Source organism: Triticum dicoccoides, chromosome 1A, assembly GCF_002162155.2.
Source record: "Triticum dicoccoides isolate Atlit2015 ecotype Zavitan chromosome 1A, WEW_v2.0, whole genome shotgun sequence".
In the NCBI taxonomy this organism is placed as follows: Eukaryota; Viridiplantae; Streptophyta; class Magnoliopsida; order Poales; family Poaceae; genus Triticum; species Triticum dicoccoides.
Window position 1 is genome coordinate 503,499,436 of NC_041380.1, and position 19,686 is coordinate 503,519,121.

At 45.8% G+C, this 19,686-nt stretch overlaps 3 protein-coding genes across 3 annotated transcripts; 2 read left to right on the top strand and 1 right to left on the bottom strand.

Moving 5' to 3' along the window:
- The first annotated feature begins 780 nt into the window (after positions 1-780).
- On the top strand, positions 781-4,678 carry LOC119309949. The gene is made up of 3 exons (XM_037585863.1): positions 781-1,925; positions 2,845-2,920; positions 4,187-4,678. Exons 1-2 carry the CDS (start codon positions 791-793, stop codon positions 2,916-2,918), a joined length of 1,209 nt encoding a protein of 402 aa, XP_037441760.1. The 5' UTR covers positions 781-790; the 3' UTR covers positions 2,919-2,920; positions 4,187-4,678.
- A 4,192-nt stretch (positions 4,679-8,870) lies between these two features.
- LOC119310050 lies at positions 8,871-9,974 on the bottom strand. The gene is made up of 2 exons (XM_037585932.1): positions 9,146-9,974; positions 8,871-9,038 (listed from the first exon to the last, which is right to left on the bottom strand). Exons 1-2 carry the CDS (start codon positions 9,822-9,824, stop codon positions 8,992-8,994), a joined length of 726 nt encoding a protein of 241 aa, XP_037441829.1. The 5' UTR covers positions 9,825-9,974; the 3' UTR covers positions 8,871-8,991.
- Positions 9,975-10,766: 792 nt separating this feature from the next.
- Positions 10,767-15,604, top strand: LOC119283372. The gene is made up of 4 exons (XM_037562946.1): positions 10,767-11,083; positions 12,139-12,829; positions 14,058-14,133; positions 15,265-15,604. The coding sequence occupies exons 2-3, from the start codon at positions 12,223-12,225 to the stop codon at positions 14,129-14,131; spliced, it is 681 nt and encodes a 226-aa protein (XP_037418843.1). The 5' UTR covers positions 10,767-11,083; positions 12,139-12,222; the 3' UTR covers positions 14,132-14,133; positions 15,265-15,604.
- Positions 15,605-19,686: the final 4,082 nt, after the last annotated feature.

Genomic DNA, 19,686 nt, shown 5'->3' on the forward strand with positions numbered 1-19,686 from the left:
TTATTTTGCTACACTTTTGCTGTATTCGCTTTTTGTCTTAATAACTGTTACTTATTAAAAAAATATGATAACTTTTATCTTGAAGGGGAGGAGCAAGAAATAAGCGACGCCATCTTTTGTTTTCAAAACTTGAATGGGTCTGTCTCACCTTTTTTTTTGCGGATCTAATGGGTCTGTCACACTAGGCCTGGATAGCCTTGCACATGGGCTCTTGGTTTAAGGGAGGCCCAGGCCTAGAACATTTCGGCGGGAAAATGGCGCCGTTGAGCTATTCCAAACACGGATGGGGGTTCGTGGACTATACGGCAAGGTTGAAATCAGCTATATGTGTTTTTGTAAGAAGAAAAAAAAGTTTATGTAAGCTGTAGCGGACAAAAAGCCCAACACCAATCCCTTCGAAATTTGGCGGGAAAAAGGTGACGTCATAGGCATGCCTCGGCTTCTGCGAGAAGCCTTTACAGGCGTACGGCCATTCCTAATACGGAAATCAGTGCATAGACCACCACCCAATAGACCGTTTCACTGACCAGTGGGCCCGGGAGACATCTCCCAGTCGAGTACCCGGTGGAACGACCGCAGGCTGTTTTCCTCCCGCGACCCCCCCGGTCCATGTGAACCCTCTGCTCTCGCCCACGGCGCACCGAGTCCACAGTCCACACCACACCACACCAAGCCAAGGAAATTCCCCACCGCGATGCCTCTCCGCCGCCGCCTCCTAGGTCTATCTGCCGCCGTCTCCGGCGCCCTCCGCCGCTCGCTCGCGACGGACGCCGCGCACCCCCCGTGGGTCATGCTCGACCGCGTGGCGCAGGTCGTCGGAGCGTGGAGCGCGGCAGCGCGCCTCGCCGAGCCGCCGCATGTCTCCGAACTGCGCCTCCCGGAGCACGTCATCGAGGCCTTCCCCGCCCCCGACAGAGACTTCCTGGAACTGCGCTCCGGCGCCATCTCCGGCGCGAGCTGCGACGGCCTCCTCTTCCTCTCCGTCCTAAACGCGCGCTTCACCCCTCCCGCCGCCGGCGAGCGGCGCGCCGGTCGGGCGAGCACGCACCCCGCCGTCCCCGACCCCGCCCACGCGCCCCGCGTCACACGCCTCGTCTGCAACCCTCTCACCCGCGAGCTATCCCGCCTCCCGGACTTCGTCTCCGACCCCGAGTACGATTTCATGCTCGCCACCCAGATGTCCATGGGCGTGCTCACCCAATCAGACCGCGGGCAGGGGCCGCCTGACAGGTTCGTCGCTGCCTTGCTGAACGGGGAGCAGATGCTCCGGTTTCGTTCGGAAACAGGGGAGTGGGAGGCCGTGGCGCTCTCGCCGTGCTTTTTCCCACTTCCGCGGCCGCGGCGAGTGACGCTGGACCAGGAGACGCTGGCATTCGGCGGTCGCCTGTGGTGGGTCGACCTGTCCTGGGGCGCACTCTCCGCTGACCCGTTCAGCGACCGGCCGGAGCTCTCCTTCGTCCAGCTGCCGAGGGGCAGCGTGCTGCCTGAAGGCGCGCACGGCCAAGCGAGGAGCTTGGGTGTCATCGACTGGCATATGCACACGCCCTTCAGGTACCGGCGCATGGGTGTCAGCCAAGGGCGGCTGCGCTACGTCGAGGTCTCTCGGGACGAACCGTTCCTTCTCAGCTCCTTCGTGCTCGACGACGGGGGCAGCGGCTGGATGCAGGAGCACCGGGTGGTGCTCAACAAGCTCTGGGCGAGCCACATGTCCCTACCCTTACAGCAGGGGGCGACGACACGCATTGTCCTCATTGACCCAGTTAATGCCAACGTCGTTTACCTCGCAGTTGACACACTAGCCGTCGTCGCCGTGGACATGGACAGGGAGGAGGTGATTGGGAGTTATCCGTACAGCGACACCGCCGCCTGCATACCATGTGTTCTTCCACCCTGGCTCGGATCAAGCCGGATCCCTTCTGCAGGAGGTGACTCGCTTGTTTAGTTTGCTAGATTACATACTTTTCAGCGCAATATGCATAATACTTTTGTCTACATAACCTGATCACTCAATAATGACTAGTACACGTAATTAGTAACAATTGTTTCTTCACTGTGTTTGTTAACAATTGGATGTCAAATGTTGTTTTTATGGTCGAACGACCCTTGGGTTCGGTTTCTTATAGAAATCCCAAAGAATATTGTTATTGTTCGTTTGTATGAGAAATGGCAATGCATTGATCTAGTCACACTTGTATTATGTTCACATTTTGTATTAGAATGGTGCAGGTACTTGGGGGTGGGGTCTCAAGTTCCAATCCCAATTTTTTCCTAGACTTCCAACCCCTGGACATATCTACATTTTATCCTGATCAGAAAGAGTTTATTTGGTTTTGATCAGAATTTTAGCTAGTTTTGGTTGCTTCGTAGCTTACAAGTTCGAGTAATCTTATCTGGTCGTTGCTGGTGCAGACTCTCAGTTACGACTTGTCCATATTTCCTGCGAACTGTCGCGTAAAATGAAATGCTTGGACCGGATTAGAGTCCTCCTTTTTTGAAAAAAAAAGAGTTATCTGCAGGCTTTGAATATGTAATTTACACTGCATGTTCTACATTTAATTTCTGTGCCTCTATAATTCGTCTATTGAAGGATTTTATGATGTTATATCCATTTTAATCACGCGTCTACAACCAAGTGTTATCGTCAAAATAAATATATTCATCAAATTATGTTGTGGCTTATGGGCACACTCTGATCGATTCTTGTTAACCTGCTCTAAGTATCATTTTTTTTCCTAGCTCAACTTTTTATATGCAATGCACATAAATCTGCACTGTTATAGATTATATTGTCTTAGTGTTGTTGTTTTCAAATTCTTGTGCGTTGAATAAATGAACCTTTTTCAGGCAAGAAGTTCGTTCGGAAAAACAAGACTCTGGTAGATGTCGTAGCTTATTCCGACAGCTACTACAAAAGATGAAGGTACCAATTTAGACATTCAGTGAATCTATATTAGAGTCCTCCTCGTTGGTTGAGTTATAATTGGTGTTTTAGTGGAATTGGTAATATTTGCTAGGAATGAAGACTTGTGACATATTTACTCTTAGAATGGTTATTTTGTTGAAGTGTGCTACTCCATTCATATTCTTGTGGCAGCAACTTGCGCTAGCTGCCAAAAATTGTCATTTGGTGCCTCAGCATGGAACTTTGAACCCGGTGTATGTATTAGTGTTTCTGAACAAGCAGGCATGTAACTTTTGATCCCGGCGTATATGTGGTACTGTAGATATAAATAGTTTTCTCCATAAATTTGGTCAAAGTTTGACTTTTCAAAAAAATCTGTATGAACTACATTATGATTTTCTCTGTTCGTCGAACATTCCTTAATACTGGCTTGTCGTTGGTGTTTTAGCTGAACTAGTAATATTTTTTGAATTTTTGAACTAGTTATATTTACTGGGAACCGAGGCTAGTAACATACTCTCTTTGTTGAATGCCTACTACAGTACGTTCAAGTGTGCTACCTGAACTTGTTGTTCCCTTCATATTCTTGTGGTAGCAATTGGCTTGGCTGCGAACATTTATCAGTTGGTGTGTCAGCATGGATCTTGTATCCAGGAATATTAGTGTTTCTGAACTACTACTCTAGTAGGCATGAAGGATGTAGTCTTGTTCATCATGATGATCAATGTATACTTGCATGAAGCATATATTGCCTTGTCATGAGGACGACCGTTATTCTTTCGCCTGAATTATTATCATCAGCCAATTAGAGCCTGAAACTGAATCCTGATAATTGCTAACAAATCGATCGTTTTGTGATTTTCTTTTGCAACCAAGACTTGGATAGAAAATAAACATGTTGCCAGATTGACAGTATTGTTACAGTTTTGGAAATGCAGATAGATGGACTACATTAGCGTTTTTTTGTTTACTCAAGATTTTTTTTTCTTGGTGGAAAGTAAAGCTGGGATACCAGCAGATGCTCGGCACACACCCATTCTCGAAAGCCGAATCACATAGCGGGCAACAAGAGATATCTAAAAGAAGTTATCCGAACAGCAGTTCATTCAGTAGTTTCATTTTGCTGTTTTTGCGTATCACCCATCCTCTTCACATGTTTATTCGAAATCAATCACCATGCTTATTACAGTCTCCCTATAATTTAGATTCCCACGTCAATCATACAAATAAATTTTTTTTTTGCGATGTGTGTGTCTCTGATGTTCCTTATTTTTTTCTCCTCAGGTTTCTTAAAGCTAACAGATGCTGAGTAGGAAGCTGATGGTGGTAGTAGCTTACTGATGCAGGGGGCAATCTGGAGAAGCCTGAATTTTTGGAGCGCCGGTCACGATCAATTCACGGTACCACGTTTGCACAGCGTTTGTGCTGTAAACACTAGCAAGACGATTCATTCCTAGCAGAGTTGATGCGCACACATGTTTACTCTGATGGGCGATGAGGAATCTTGTCTAGGGATTTCTGGTTCCGTCATAGGTGTTGAACTGACGATTTAGTTGGAACGGTTCAGCGTTGGCTGCCTAAACTATGCATGATTTGGTGCCAAATGATTTGTGTGCGAGATGTCCATCTTTGCAAGCATATGTTGGAGTCTGCGCTGTGTGCTGCAGCTTAGAAGAAACGAATTATTTGGTTCTTTCTTTTGTTATAACTACTTCTTTTGAAGAAGATTGTACGGCAACTGCTGGATCTACTACGACTGTATCACGGGAGGAGGAAGAAATGAGGGACGCCATATTCTGTTTTCGAAGCTTGATTTTGGCCACCTTTTGTTTTTTAGAACAAGGAAGCTTGAATGGGCTGATCCGTATAGGGGCTCCTGGTTTTAGGGAGGCTCAAAGGCCCGGAGCGTTTCGGCGGGAAAATGGTGGTGCCGTTGAGCTCAGCCGATGGGCAGCGCGCAGCTGTTCAAACTCACGCGCTCCAAATGGCCTCCTCCTCGGCTTCCACAAAACGTCGCAGGCTGTACGGCCATACCGAATGCGGAAATCAGTTCGTCACCGGTCAGCTCTCCCGCCTCCCGCCCGCCCTCTTCTACGACTACGAGCCTCATGTCAGAAAGCTCATGTGCGGCGAGCACACGGGCCTACTCACCCGAGCCGGTCGCGGCCACGACGGGCACGGGCCGCCCGACAGGTTCGCCGTCGCCGCGCTGCAGGGGGACCGGATGGCCCGGTTTTGTTGGTGTAATTATGCATCTCTGGGATGCCATTAGCAGGAACAGATTGCATCTATATCACCTAAAACATAAACAGAGAAGGGTTTAGGGGATCATTACGTGTCACGGCAGTGGACATGATCGCCTGCTTGGTGCAGGCTTGATGCAGAGGTGATGTAGTCGAGGTAGAAGTCCTCCTCAACGTCCTGATGCCCTCAGGACGCCACCGGCACTGTCCGGGGACGGCAGCGGCGGCTGGAATAGGTCTTCTCGTCGCTGCAGCGCTCCCCCTGATCGGATGGGGTGAGAGAATATCGGGAGGGGAGTGAAACCGTACGTGAATTGTGATTGCGCAGGCTGCCAACCCTCTCATGTTCCCTTTTATGTAGCGCTGGCGACAGGGGACCTAAACCATCAGTTGGTTTGGGTGCCCCGGATCAGGGCGCCTCAGTTGGGATAAAAAGCCCACGTACGTTGGTGCGTGGGGCCTTTTCCTTTAACGTTATCTTTCCCCTTTTTTTGTTAGACTAATAGATCTAACTGGCTTGTTTAAGCCGCCAGATCAAAACCAACATTCTCCCCCTTGATCGTTAGGCTTAACTTCATTCGCCCATTCTACATAGGAATGATGTACCAAAGTGAGGTGTTACATCAGCTCAAAACGCTATAGAACCTCAACACTTATAGTACACCCGCCTATTTCGAAATGGAAAACATTTTACTAATTGGGAAGTGGTTTATTTTAATGGTCCTCTTATTCCAGAATCATCAGGCCTCCAGTAGTCCCATGCCGGCAACATGCTCACGAAAGATACTGGGTGGTAAGCCTTTTGTTAGCGGATCCGCAAGCATATGCTTCGTTCTTATATGGTTAACATCAACTGTTTGATCCTGGATTCTATCTTTCACAACACGATACTTTATGTCAATGTGTCTGGCAGCATTACTTGACCTGTTGTTACTCGTATAGAAAACTGCTGGTTCATTATCGCAGTACAATAAAATTGGTTTAGATATGCTGTCAACCACTTTAAGTCCGGGTATGAAATTCTTTAGCCATACAGCCTGCCCGGTGGCCTCATAACATGCTACAAATTCTGCTTGCATCGTAGATCCAGCAGTTAACGTTTGTTTGGAGCTTTTCCACGATATAGCTCCTCCCGTGAGTGTGAATATATAACCTGACGTGGATCTCATACTATCCACACACCCGGCAAAATCAGAGTCTGAATAACCAACAATTTCTAGGTTATCAGTTCTTTTATATGTAAGCATGAAGTCCTTAGTTCCTTGCATATAACGCAAGACTTTCTTTGCGGCCTTCCAGTGGTCCGGTCCTGGATTTGATTGGTATCTGCCAAGCACCCCGGTTACAAAACATAAGTCTGGGCGTGTACACACTTGAGCATACATGATGCTTCCAACAGCTGAAGCATAAGGAACCGACTTCATCTGATCAGTTTCACATTGGTTCCTCGGACATTGAAATGTCCCAAACTTATCGCCCTTAACTATAGGAGCAGGTGAGGGTGAGCACTTATGCATATTGAATTTTTTCAGTACTCTCTCAAAGTATGCCTTTTGAGATAGTCCTAACGTTCCTCTGGACCTATCTCGATGAATCTCGATGCCGAGGACATACGAGGCTTCACCAAGATCTTTCATATCAAAACTGGATGACAGAAAATTCTTGGTCTCATGCAGCATATCCTTATCGCTACATGCCAACAATATGTCATCAACGTATAGGACTAAAAATGTGAACCTACTGCCTTTAAACTTAACGTATATGCAGTTGTCCACAACATTTTCGGTGAAACCAAAAGTTTTGATAATTTTATCAAACTTGAGGTACCACTCTCTTGAAGCTTGCTTCAAGCCATAAATTGATTTCTTTAGACGACATGCTAAATGTTCCTTTCCTTCCACAACAAAGCCTTCTGGCTGAGCCATGTAGACATCTTCTTTTACGTCACCATTTAGAAATGCCGTTTTAACATCCATTTGGTGTAGTTCCAGGTCGTAATGAGCTACTAATGCCATTATGATTCTGAAAGAATCCTTGGTTGACACAGGAGAGAAAGTTTGTTTATAATCAATGCCTTCTCTCTGTGTATACCCTTTTGCCACTAGCCTTGCCTTGAACCGTTCGACATTCCCTTTGGAATCATACTTGGTTTTGTAGACCCACTTGCAGCCTACTTTCTTAGCTCCATCGGGAACTTCTACTAAGTCCCATACATCGTTTGAGCCCATAGATCTCAACTCGTCTTCCATGGCAACCAACCATTTGGACGAATTTTCGCTTTTAATGGCTTCCTTATATGAGGTTGGATCCTCCACCTTTCCCATATCATTCATGTCCTCCATCAAAAAGGTGATATAATCATCTGATATGGCTTTCTTCCTCTCACGCCGTGGTCTACCCATGGGCGGCGGTGGTGGTGGAACATCATCATTTTCATTATTTTCTCGGAGATCCTCATTTGTGTTTGGATTCTCATTATTAGTTTCTGGATCACCATTCGACTGAGAGACTAAACCGTGAGATTCAGGATCATCAGATGTCACATTTCTTCGTATTGGAAAAACAATCTCTTGGATAGCCGGGGATGGTACACAAACCCGCTTCTCCTCAAGATCGATCTCCCTTAAATTTGTGATCTCATTATTCTCAAAAAATACCGCTTGTCTAGTCTCCACAAACTTGGTGGTGTGATTTGGACAATAAAAACGATATCCCTTTCCCCTATGAGGGTATCCTACGAAGAAACAGCTAACTGTTTTTGGATCCAATTTCTTAAGTTGTGGATTGAAAACTTTAGCTTCAGCAGGGCAACCCCACACCCGTAAGTAATTCAAGCTCGGTTTCTTTCCCGCCCACATCTCGTAAGGTGTGTTAGGTGCTGACTTAGTTGGAGCAAGATTTAGTATGTGTGCAGCTGTCTTTAATGCCTCTATCCAAAGGCTTACTGGTAAACTCGAGTGACTAAGCATGCTTCGCACCATATCCATAAGGGTGCGGTTGCGGCGCTGGGCCACACCATTTTGTTGTGGTTCACCAGGCATTGAGTACTGAGCAATGATTCCATTTTCAGATAAGAACTTGGCAAAAGGTCCAGGAATCTGCCCATAAGGAGCATGCCTACCATAATACTCCCCCCCGCGATCAGACCGTACAACTTTGATTTTTGCGTTCAGTTGATTTTCAACCTCCGCTTTATAGACTTTGAATTTCTCCAAAGCTTCCGATCGGTCACGTATGGGATAAATATACCCATAGCGGGAAAAATCATCTGTGAATGTAATGAATGAATCAAAACCATCTACAGACTTAATATTAAGGGGTCCACATATGTAGGTGTGAATTAATTCTAAAACCCTTGTGGCTCTAACTGCTCCTTTCTTAATTGTTTTTGCAAATTTTCCTTTAATACAGTCGACACATTTGTCTGCATCTGAGAAGTCTAATGGGAGGAGTATTTCATTTTTAACTAAGCGTTCCATTCTCCCCCTCGAAATGTGGCCCAAACGACAATGCCACAATTTCGAAGAATTACTTACTCCTTTCCATTTCTTCTCAACATTAATTTCATCACTCACATGCATAACTGACTCATTATGAAGAGATAACATGTATAGTTGGCCTCGTCTAACACCGATGCCTACATTCTTATTACATTTGATCAAAGCAAATTGTTTCTTGCCAAAATGACACTCATACATATCATCATCTAAACGAGAAACTGAAATCAAATTCCTACTTAAGGTAGGCACATAAATAACATTATTCAATCTAAGAGTGTGGCCAGTGTGTAGCTCCAACGTGAGAGATCCCACAGCTTCAACATCGGCCTCAACTCCGTTCGCAACCTTAAGCTTTCTTGTTCCTCCTCTTATGGTTTGGATCGTATCGAATCCCTGCATAGAGTTAGCAACGTGAGTGGTTGCCCCTGAATCAATCCACCATGACTTTATTGAAAAATCAACATAAAGTGATTCATCTACAAAAGTAATTTCATCAATACCTCTTTTGTTCATCCATTTTAGAAAGCCTGGGCAGTCCCTTTGATAGTGTCCCTCTTCTTTGCAGAAGTTACAAGCATTTTCTCCAGCAGTGGAGCTGCTAGGAGCAGAAGAAGAACCACCGGCTTCTTTACCCTTGAATGCCTTAGGGTTGAATGGCTTAGTGCCTTCTTTCTTGACTTGCCTTTTCTGAGGCTTAGGGAAACCTTGTCCGTCATGCTTTCTCTTGTTAGAGCCAACATGAAAGACATGGTCTTTTTTCTGCCTCATGATCCTTTCTTCCTCCTGGACGATCCTTGCGGTCATCTCAGAGAGTGGCCATTTTTCCTTTAGAGAGTTATAGTTGACCTTAAATTGTTCAAACTCTTCAGGAAGAGACTCAAGAATAATTATGACAAGAAGGGCTTCACTTAAAGAACACTCCAAAGCCTTAAGCTTGGTGAAAGCATTTACCACCCTCAATATGTGCTGCCTAACATTTCCATCAATAGTGTATTTCTGAAGAAGTTTAGCAAAAAGCTCATGAGCATACACTTTGTCGGAGCCTTTAAATTGCTCCTCCATTTCAGTGAGGAAATCTTTAGCAGTATCTTTCTTAGGGAGTGCTTCAGAAATGTCCGGCGATATTGTCGCTTTCATGATGAGAAGCGCAATATGGTTGGACTTATTCCACTTTTCCATCTTAACATCATACTCCTTCTTGAGTTCTGCATACCCTGTGACACCCGCCACAGGTGCCACAGGTTTTTCTTCCCTCAAGGCATAGTCAAATTCATTACAACCCAAACATAATTCGACTTGGGACTTCCAACGAGGGAAGTTACTCCCCGTAAGTGGTTTGATCGTGTCGGACCGGAATGGAGCGGAAGCTGAAATCATCATAAAAGTTCATAAGTAAAGTTGCATGATTATAAATTTACATTGGTAAATAAACAAACATGTCAAGTATTTAATTTCAACTCCATGTCAAAACACCGTTGGGCAGAAAAAAACATGGAATTAAAATATCATAGGGATGACTCATAATAATAAAACAACGTTGGTCCGAATTAAAATAAGAGTCATTTCATTCTCAATTTAAACATCAACATAAAAAAAACATTATCATTATTTGATGTCTAAAAAAACTTCATCATCCAAAAACACATAATAAATCCTGAATAAAATATCTCGTTGGTTCAATTTTACCCAGAATAATAATGTGTTTATTACATTTTTACGCATTTTCTGGTTTAAGCAGTGCAAATCATAATATTTATTAACTTAAACGCACTGGAAAAACAGAAAATCGCGACAGTGATTTTGGCCCAAAATACCTCACAGCTACAAGTAAAACGGCCCAGCCCAGCAGCGAAAAACGTTAAGAGGAAAAAAAACGCGCTGGGCAAAGGCAACCTGGGCCGAAGCCCGTGACCGAAAATGGCCCATTAATGCCCGAAGGCCCGAGCCGGTGCTCCGCGTCGCTGAGAGCCGCTCGATCGAATCGGACGGCCGGCGCGGCTTGGAGCCCGAACAAAAGTGCCGACCGGTAACCCTAGTCACTCCCCCCCCCTCCCCCCGCATTTCTCGCTCGTGAGCGGCGACGGCATTCGACGGCGGCCTGAGGCGCGCCGGCCATGGCGGCGCGGCGGCTGCGCTCGCCGGAGGAGCGTGCAGCAGGATGAATCCCGCGCGCTCCCCCGTCGAACGTGGCCCCGGCGGCAGTGCTCATGGCGCATCAAGGGAAGGAGGATGGGCACACCGGCCACCGTGGCATGAAGGGCGACGGCGACCCGCGCGGCGTCGGCCACACAGGTGCGCGTCCATTCTAGCCGCGGCGGCAGCTCAAGTTCTTTTCGCGCGTCGTCCCGAGGACGGCGGCGTCACGGCGTCTCCGCCCTCGCACCGTGGTGGATGCAGTGCGGGCCCCGAAGGGAAGAGGCGGCTACGCAGCGCATTAGGTGAGGATTCTCCTCATTCTCCCCCAAAATCGTATTCATCAGTGCTTAATTGGTGAAAAAACATGCCTAATTGAAAAAATTAGGGTTCTACCGAAATTGGGGATTTATCTAGGGTTCTTCAACATGGGGGGTTTGCTACTGTTGATCCCTCTGCCTTCTTATTTGCTTATCAAAAAAAAACCCCGGAACCAGTACTTAAACATGATTGATTCTAATTAACCGTGGCATAACCATGAGCATTAAATCTTAACTTAGATTAATTAGAATTGATGAACGTAGGTGGCAGTACTGATCTGTAGCACATTAGAATTAAAACATGATGATTTACAGAGGGCATCAAGACAGTAGCATGCATCTTAGGGCTAACCAGGTGCTAAAACTTTCAATCTTTGATCATGAACCCTAAACCTGACTTGATCTAAACTTGATGTTGATCTACAGATCAATAATATAGAGACCTATTGCAATCAAACTTGGCGACTGATACCATTGTTGGTTTGGGTACCCCTGATCAGGGCGCCTCAGTTGGGATAAAAAGCCCACGTACGTTGGTGCGTGGGGCCTTTTCCTTTAACGTTATCTTTTCCCTTTTTTTTGTTAGACTCATAGATCTAACTGCGAAAGTGCTATTGTGAGCTCGAGCTCACAGGCACCCTTTGCTACAATACAAACAAAAAATATATTTAAAAAGTTCAAAAAAATCTGAATTTTTTTGGCAACAAACATTGATATAATTTTCACATGTGTACAAATTTTCATGACAAAATGACATTCATGCAGGTCTCAGCAAAAAAAACAAAATCGATGCCCCAAAATGCTTCCAAAAACAGTTTTTTTGGAGCATGATTTTGTTTTTTTGCTGACACCTCCACAAATGTCATTTCATCACGAAAATTGGCACGCATGTAGAAAAAATATCAAAGTTTCTTGACAAAAAAGTTCAGATTTTTTTGAATTTTTTTACTATTTTTTCGGATTTTACTGTTCATCCGGGATCACTGGTGCCCGGGATCAATTCCTCCGCGTCCATCTAACTGGCTTGTTTAAGCCGTCAGATCAAAACCAACAGGTTTCTCTCGGAAACAGGCAGGTGGGAATCTCTGCCGGTCTCCACGTGCCAGCTCCCGCTGGAGCGGGCGATGGTGCTGGACCGGGAGGTGGTGGCCTTCGGCGGCCGCCTGTGGTGGCTGGACGCGACCTGCGGCGCCATCTCCGCCGACCCCTTCAGCGACCGCCCGGAGCTCTGCTTCGTCGAGCTGCCGAGGGGCAGCGTGCTGCCGGCCGCCGCCCCACGGGACTGTCCCGATTGCGGGGACCCCTGCGGCGGCTGCGGCACATCGAAGCACCGGCGCCTGTGCGTCAGCCAAGGGCGGCTGCGGTACATCGAGGTCTCTCAAGAAGAGCCATTTGTGCTCAGCTGCTTCGTGCTCGACAACAATGGCACCGGCTGGACGCTGGAGCACCGGCTCGACCTCAGCCGCTACGAGACTCACCGGTACGGCCACCCGTGGCTACCCTTAAAGGGGGATAACACGCCACAAGTTGGGTTTCTTGACCCACTTACCGCCAATGTTGTCTACATGTCGGCCTGCATCACCACTCTTGAGGGTACGCCACGAGTCGTCTTCGTCGTGGACATGAAGATAGACCTTCCGTTTCGGAGTTATGCGTATAGATCGGGCGAACCCTGCTTCGTACCTTGTGTTCTTCCGCCGTGGCTTGGATCGAGCCAGATCCCTTCTGCAGGTTGTGACCCGCTCCTACTCTGTTTTTTTTTCCATCTTTACATGTGCAAGTGCAATGCAGGTGTTGCCAAGAACTGTAGATTTTCTCTGAGGAATTTGTTTTCTGCATCTTACGGGTAGGATTTGTTGATTCTTATGTTGGAATCGTCCAATATACATGATATTTTTGTCTCCCATAGCTAAATAACCACTCAAACATTAGTAATATATATACCATGTGCTTGGTAACTGTTGGTATCACAAAGAAAAGTTTGAAAGGGGATTAGTTTGATTGTTGACTGGTGATGTGTATGAGAAAGGGCCCGTTGATCTTTAACTAACCACTAGGAAATGGTAGCATAAATTGCAGCCATGGATTAGTATGTATCAGTCTTATCGAAAAGCACAACTTATAATTCCACTTTTGTTCCTTTTCTGTTCTTAATTAGGCTTAAAATGGTGCTAGATTCAAACTGCTTAGGACCTCCAGTTCTCAGTCCATTCATTAAGTTAGAACTTCCAACCTTTTGTCATTTTTAACCTGTTGGCCTTGGGCATAAAGAATTTTTCTGAAAACATATTCATTGTAGTTTCAGTGATTTAGCCTCTGAACAGAAAATTTGCAACTATTTTGTTTGCTTTCATGGTAATCACTATAGCTGACAAGTTCGAATACTCTTATCCTGGTTACTATTGGTGTTCATGACATTAATCGTCAGTCGCTCATCTCTTCAATCTTGACTGGGAGGTTTTGGCCTTCCATTGCTCCAGAAAGCTCATCAATCATGGGAGAAATACGATAGGCCTTGGCCAGTGACTTTGACTTAATTAACTCAATGAATGACTAATTTCTAATCCAAAACAGCATTCTCCTTCTTTGGTACTTCTACAAGCTAGAATGCTCTTATCTAGAACGTGATTATAGTTTTATGCTGTTTGTGACTTTCCAGTACACAATGCATGTTCTACATTTCATTACCATCTCTCAGTATTTAGAAATGGATTTAAATATGTCGAGTCCATCTAACCACTCATGTACACTATTCAAGTGTTACCTTGCTGAATAATTAGATCATGTACAGTAATTATTTGTGCTATGGGCCTATGGCTTATGGGTACACTGTGCTGAATAATTCATAACCTTCCCTAACTATTAGGGCTTTTTTTAGCTCAACTCATGTATGCGATGAACAGAAATTTGTTGTGTTTTGTTCAAATTCTTGCACATTGATCAAATGAACCTTTTTCAGGCAACAAAGGTGTTAAGAAGAACAAGAGTTTGGCAGATGTTCTGGTTCGTGCAGACAATCTGCAGAAGAGATGAAGGTACCAGTGAATGAATCACCTCTTCTGTTGCTTTCTTTTAGCCGATGCTTCTTTATTCATCCAGTGTCAGTTGTATCTGATCAATTCACATGTATAGTTAGGATGCTGCATTGTTGTTACAGTACAAGTATCTCTTACTCAATCCATGTAGTTTATGGATTGAGAAAACAACGGCTGCATATTTTTGCCATTTACTAATACCATTTCAGCCAGTTTTCTCTGTGCCGTCCAACATATTGTTCTACTTAATACCAGCTTCTGGTTGGCTGAGCTCTAGTTGGGGTTTTAGTGGGACTAGCAATATTTTGCGGACTCGAGTCAAGATAATTAACATATTCACTCCGTAGAATGATTATTATTGAAAGCGTGCTACCTGAACTTGGTAGAATTGGGGTGCAGCACGCCGATGGATTACTAGAGTCGGGCGCTGGAGTGTCATGTGTGCAGTATTTTCCTTCTTTCATTCATGTTCTTGTGGCAGCAACTTGGTGTTCCCCAAAAGTACTGGTTATCGTGTCAGAATTGGCCTCCCAACCTTCCATCCAGGTGTATTAGTGTTCCTAATAGCCGGCACAAAGGAACTTTTCTATCTGGGACGAGCAATGTTTTGGGGACTCAAGTCAAGACTACTAACATATCCACTCCGTAGAATGATTATTATTGAAGGCGTGCTACCTGAACTTGTTCTTTCATTCATTATTCTTGTGGCAGCAACTTGCTGCTGCCAAAAAGTACTCTGGCTGTTGTGTTTCTAAACTAGCCGGCACATAGGATGCCTAGCATCGTCCATTTCTGGAATACTGTACTAGAACCTAGCCTTGCCATGATACTCCACTGTCTTTCCTTTTCATGGAATGTTATCACCAACTGATTCAGGGGTGAAACTTAAGCTTGATATCTCTAGACATTTGGTCATGGTGTAATTTCTGCTGTAATCAAGACTTGAGCAGAAAAAAAAATGGTGTCCTGATGATAACTCAGGTGTTTTATTTCAGTTTTGGGAACACATATTGATGGACTATGGTAGCTGTTATGTTTACTCAAGAATTTCCTTTGACTGTGTTTCCATTTCGCTCAATCTCTTCACCTGTTTACTCAAAAGTGTCCCTAATTTTTCCTCTTCCTTTTCAGGTTTCATTAAACTAACAGCAGCTGTTGCTATAGTAAATTAGGAAGCTGATGGTGTGGTATCTTTGGGAACCGGAGAAGTCAGGGTCTGCTAAGAGTTTGCCGATCAACTCGCCATATCTTGTCTTGGTGGTGATCTGGGAGTTCTTTCAGACTTCGGGTTCGTGGTAGAACATTCCAGTAGAACTGCAAAATTAGTTCAGCATGCAACAACTATCATGAAACATCATCGTGTTCTTGTATGCCTTGTTTAGTAGCAAGACATTGCATCTGCAGGAAAAGGTTGATGCTTCTACATGTTAACTCTTACGATAACTCTTATATATTTATGGATCTATGCTTATCTCACCAGCGCTGCATTGAGGATTTGTTCGAATGGATCAGCATTTGCTGCCATATCTTATACATTTTCATCACCAAAGATCTTGAGCTGCAGGTGTAACCTGCACATGATGGTGCAGCCTCCGAAGAGCATGAATAACCGGCGCACGGAGCATCTCCATCAAGCCGGTGTCGTGGCAGTCCAAACAAGATACTGCCTGCAATATCTATACATAGCGGAATTCTTGATGCTTCCATGACGATTACATCCCCCAATCTGTCCATGTGTTGCTCATATATAGTATTTCTGACTATGGGGCAACCTTTGCCACTACATGGTCAATTCACTGTGAGTTAGACAACCGTAAATCTGTGAATCTTGAAGATTGCATAACAGCACATTATTCATCTGTTCATTTTCTTCAAGAGAGCCTTATCGATTCTTTACAACATTTCAAAGCAATACAACAACAATAGAATTCACACCTATAAATCAAAGATGCACACAACCAATTTATTATAAACCAAAGAGCAGTGTGACAAACCTGTAGCTTAACAAATAACAGGAAAACAAAATATCTCAAACATTTATCAAGTGGTCCATGGGCGAGAGCTTAAACTTAAACCCATGCTTAAGTTGGATCACATAGTAGCATTCATCATGTTCACGGAATAGCTAAAGCATTAGCCCTGGAAAACTTCAACATCAGTAGGCAAGTTGATTCTCCTTAGCAGATTGCTGTGTCTGTCCATGCATGGCAGTTTGCAGCTAGCACTGTCTAAACTTATACGAGTTGTTATGCACAAAACTTCAGTCGATTTTTAGACAAAAGGCAACCTTTTCACATGCTTTAATGAAATGTACTCCCACCGTCCCATAATACAAGAGCGTTTTTGACACTACACTAGTGTCAAAACGCTCACATATTATGGGACTGAGGGATTAGCTAGAATGCTTAACAAGAACAGAGACAGGTTCTTAACAAGACATAACACAACTCTCCCTCACCCATCAAACTCGAAAACAAAACAAAACAAAAGCCAACACCAAAATAACAATCTGAACTTCCATGCTTGGATGGCCTGCTTGATATTTATGCTTCATCATCGCCATGTCCAGCTTCACTTGATGCTTCAGCCACAACACCTGTCCCTGCTAAATGGTGTACAAGTCAGTAGGATGAAACCATGCATCTTAAGGTCTGATACACATTCACTGTCTTATTTTGTGGCACAACAACTGAAATAGATTAATTAACATATACTCACAACTAAATGTAAAAAACTAAAAATTAGTAAAGATACCTGGTGGACTGTAGAAGCTAAGGTAGGGATAGAGGGCCCATGTAATATCTTCTTGCTGACACAGCTCGTTGGAGAGCTCCTTCAAGCTTAGTGACTTGAGATCGATCATATAGGTGCCAAGATCCGTGATTGCAAAAACAATGACAGTGCCCTCGATGGAGCCAACCAACTCCGTGGTTACCTCGGGATCGCCAACGGGGAGAATAGTCTCGAGGTTGATGCGGCTCCGTCGTGTCCATGACGCAAGTCCATCAGGATCCACCTCCCTCCACCAGATGGTGAGGTCGAAATTGTACAGCTCTGCGAGCCCAAGCCGACCGTCGTCCGATGCCATGAGGATAGGGGCGATGGGGCACCGAAAATATATAATAGAACACCTGCACCCAGGCCCTTCCTATCTAGCCATCCATTCTGCGCTTCGCGATTCGTGCAAACACATTTCTCTTTTTTGTTTCTCTCGCATAAAACATGTTTTGAAGTTCAAACCTTTGCAGCGTGGCAAAGCTTTCTATCTAGAATCTAGGATAAATCTTTCAGATTTTTTGGTCAAAAATAATTTTTTTGTATATTTATTTTTGACCAAAAAATCTGAAAGATTTATCCTAGATTCTAGATAGAAAGTTTTGCCACGCTGCAAAGGTTTGAACTTCAAAACATGTTTTATGCGAGAGAAACAAAAAAGAGAAAATTTCAGATAAAAAGTTAGTTGTGTTGCACAGATCTTAAAGTAATATTGGACAACTAGGATAGAAGGGCCCGGGTGCAGATGTTTTAAAAATCCACGTCCGATGGGGCACCCCATTGAGCACGGCAGATGAATGTCCAATAGACAGTACCCAGCCAAGTCATACATGAGAGTACCATTACTATGGTCCCTCGAAATGGGGAAATAGAGCACGTCTCCAACGAGAACACTAGGCATCGTGGTGAAGCTGATTTCAATCTCAACAAAACCAACATCCAGAGTGACCGGAGAGCTCCAGTTACCCGTCTCCGACGAGTACACGGAGGCAGTGGCGACCCTCGCTTCCTCGTCAAGGCTGACGAAAACCACAAGGGATGGACCCAAATGGCAGTCACCGTGCCTGCAGCCGTCCGCGGCACAGAGCACCGACGCAGAGCTGCTCGTCCCCGGCATTTCGGGGCAGCGCAGCACCATCTGGCTGCCCGTCACGGGCTCCCAGATGACTAAGAGCGGGATGTTCGCATCCCTATCGAAGTACTGGAGGAGGACGCGGCCGTGGCGGCAGTCCTCCATGGAGTAACGACTGTGCAGGAGATCGGGCTCGCACGGGCGGAAGTCAGTGGTGGGGACGAACTCGGTGCACAGCCAGCTGTGGAGAAAGCCGAGCATTGGAGGCGTTCGGTGGAAGTCGCGGTACCGGCGACGGAAGCCGCAGCTGGCGAGGAGGCGGCGCCACGGCTTGCACGCGAGGGAGGCGCGGAGGAGGTTCCCGGGATCGTCCGGCGGGAGGCGGATGAGGATCTCCTCCACGAGCTCCTCCATCTCGCCCAGCTGCCGCACCAGCTTCGGCGGCATCGTTCGTGGCCGGTGACCGGGGATCGGGAGGCCCTAGGGTTGTGGTGGTTTTGGGGGGATTGGATTTGAGAAGACGAACGGAACGAGCGAGAAAATTTCGGCGGTTCTTCATATTTTCAATCTGGCGCCTCTTTGTTTTTAATTTTACATTTTAGCGTCTCAATCGTTACAAAATTACTGAAGTGGGCACAACTCATCAAATCAAAATATAAAAAGGACTAGAGGCCGTGGCAAGATTTTTTTTTGCCCCGCATATATACAAGAACAGGAGGATAGCACACGCTTTGACATGTCGATCTTTAGTTGTGAAATTATTGGCTAGTGACAGGCGCCGGGAGGCGGGCCGAAATTTCGGCCGGTCACACCGCGCTCGTCCGATCTAATCTTGTTTAGCTGTCTGATGTGTCCACCTATTTCTCAAATCTCTTCCCAGACAAGTCAAACACCCGGGGGAGAATAGAAATCACATCGTGGATCCGTGCTTGCGGAGCCGCGGGTCGCCTGTGTTGTCTTCAGCCACCCAACTTGCCAGCCACCCGCGTCATCCACACTCGTCGGCCTCCCTATGCCATTGCGCCGTCGCCGCTCGTCGTCGCCGCTCACCGTGGCAGCTCGTCGGTTGCAATACCGACGTCCACTGATCTGCCCCTTCCTATGCAGCAATGGCGGGGGCGTCGGTTCCAGCATCTGCCGCAACACCATTGGTGCATAGAAAACATCGTGTGCATCAACGCCTCGCCGCTACAACTATTTCTCGCCGGTCTCTAGTTGAAGCTTTTCAAATACTCCCTTCGTTCCATATTACTCGTTGCAGAAATGGATGTATCTAGAACTAAAATACATCTAGATACATCCATTTCTACGACGAGTAATTCGGAACGGAGGGAGTAGATGGTTGAAGTTTTTGTGTCAACAATTGCAACTTTTTGCTTTCCCTGATGCCAGTTGAAGCTTCGTATATCGCCGGTTGAAGCTTTTTTCATCACCGGTTGCAGCTCCCGTGGTTGCATGGTGGCCGACCCTCGATCCCCGTCGTCTCCGGTTGAAGCTTTCGACAATACCAGTTGTAACATTATCATCGTCGGTTGCAACTTTTAGTGTTGCGCAGTGGCCGACCCAACTTTCTCGTCGCTTTTCTCCTCGCCGGTTGCAACATCGTCCTCTCTGGTCGTAGCTTTTCTCGTTGCCGGTTGCAACATCGTTGTCCCTGGTCATAGTTTTTCTCGTCTGCAACACCGGTGGCATTGGATGAGGCGGAG

What these genes read in the sequence shown, in the direction of transcription:
- LOC119309949 (XM_037585863.1), top strand. Translation starts at nt 791, where the DNA reads ATGCTCGACCGCGTGGCGCAGGTCGTCGGAGCGTGGAGCGCGGCAGCG. An exon ending in CCGGATCCCTTCTGCAGGAG is followed by an intron (nt 1,926 to 2,844) that starts GTGACTCGCTTG and finishes AACCTTTTTCAG; the next exon opens with GCAAGAAGTTCGTTCGGAAA.
- LOC119310050 (XM_037585932.1), bottom strand. Translation starts at nt 9,824, where the DNA reads ATGGAAAAGTGGAATAAGTCCAACCATATTGCGCTTCTCATCATGAAA. An exon ending in AAAATGGATGAACAAAAGAG is followed by an intron (nt 9,039 to 9,145) that starts GTATTGATGAAA and finishes AACTCTATGCAG; the next exon opens with GGATTCGATACGATCCAAAC.
- LOC119283372 (XM_037562946.1), top strand. Translation starts at nt 12,223, where the DNA reads ATGGTGCTGGACCGGGAGGTGGTGGCCTTCGGCGGCCGCCTGTGGTGG. An exon ending in GAGCCAGATCCCTTCTGCAG is followed by an intron (nt 12,830 to 14,057) that starts GTTGTGACCCGC and finishes AACCTTTTTCAG; the next exon opens with GCAACAAAGGTGTTAAGAAG.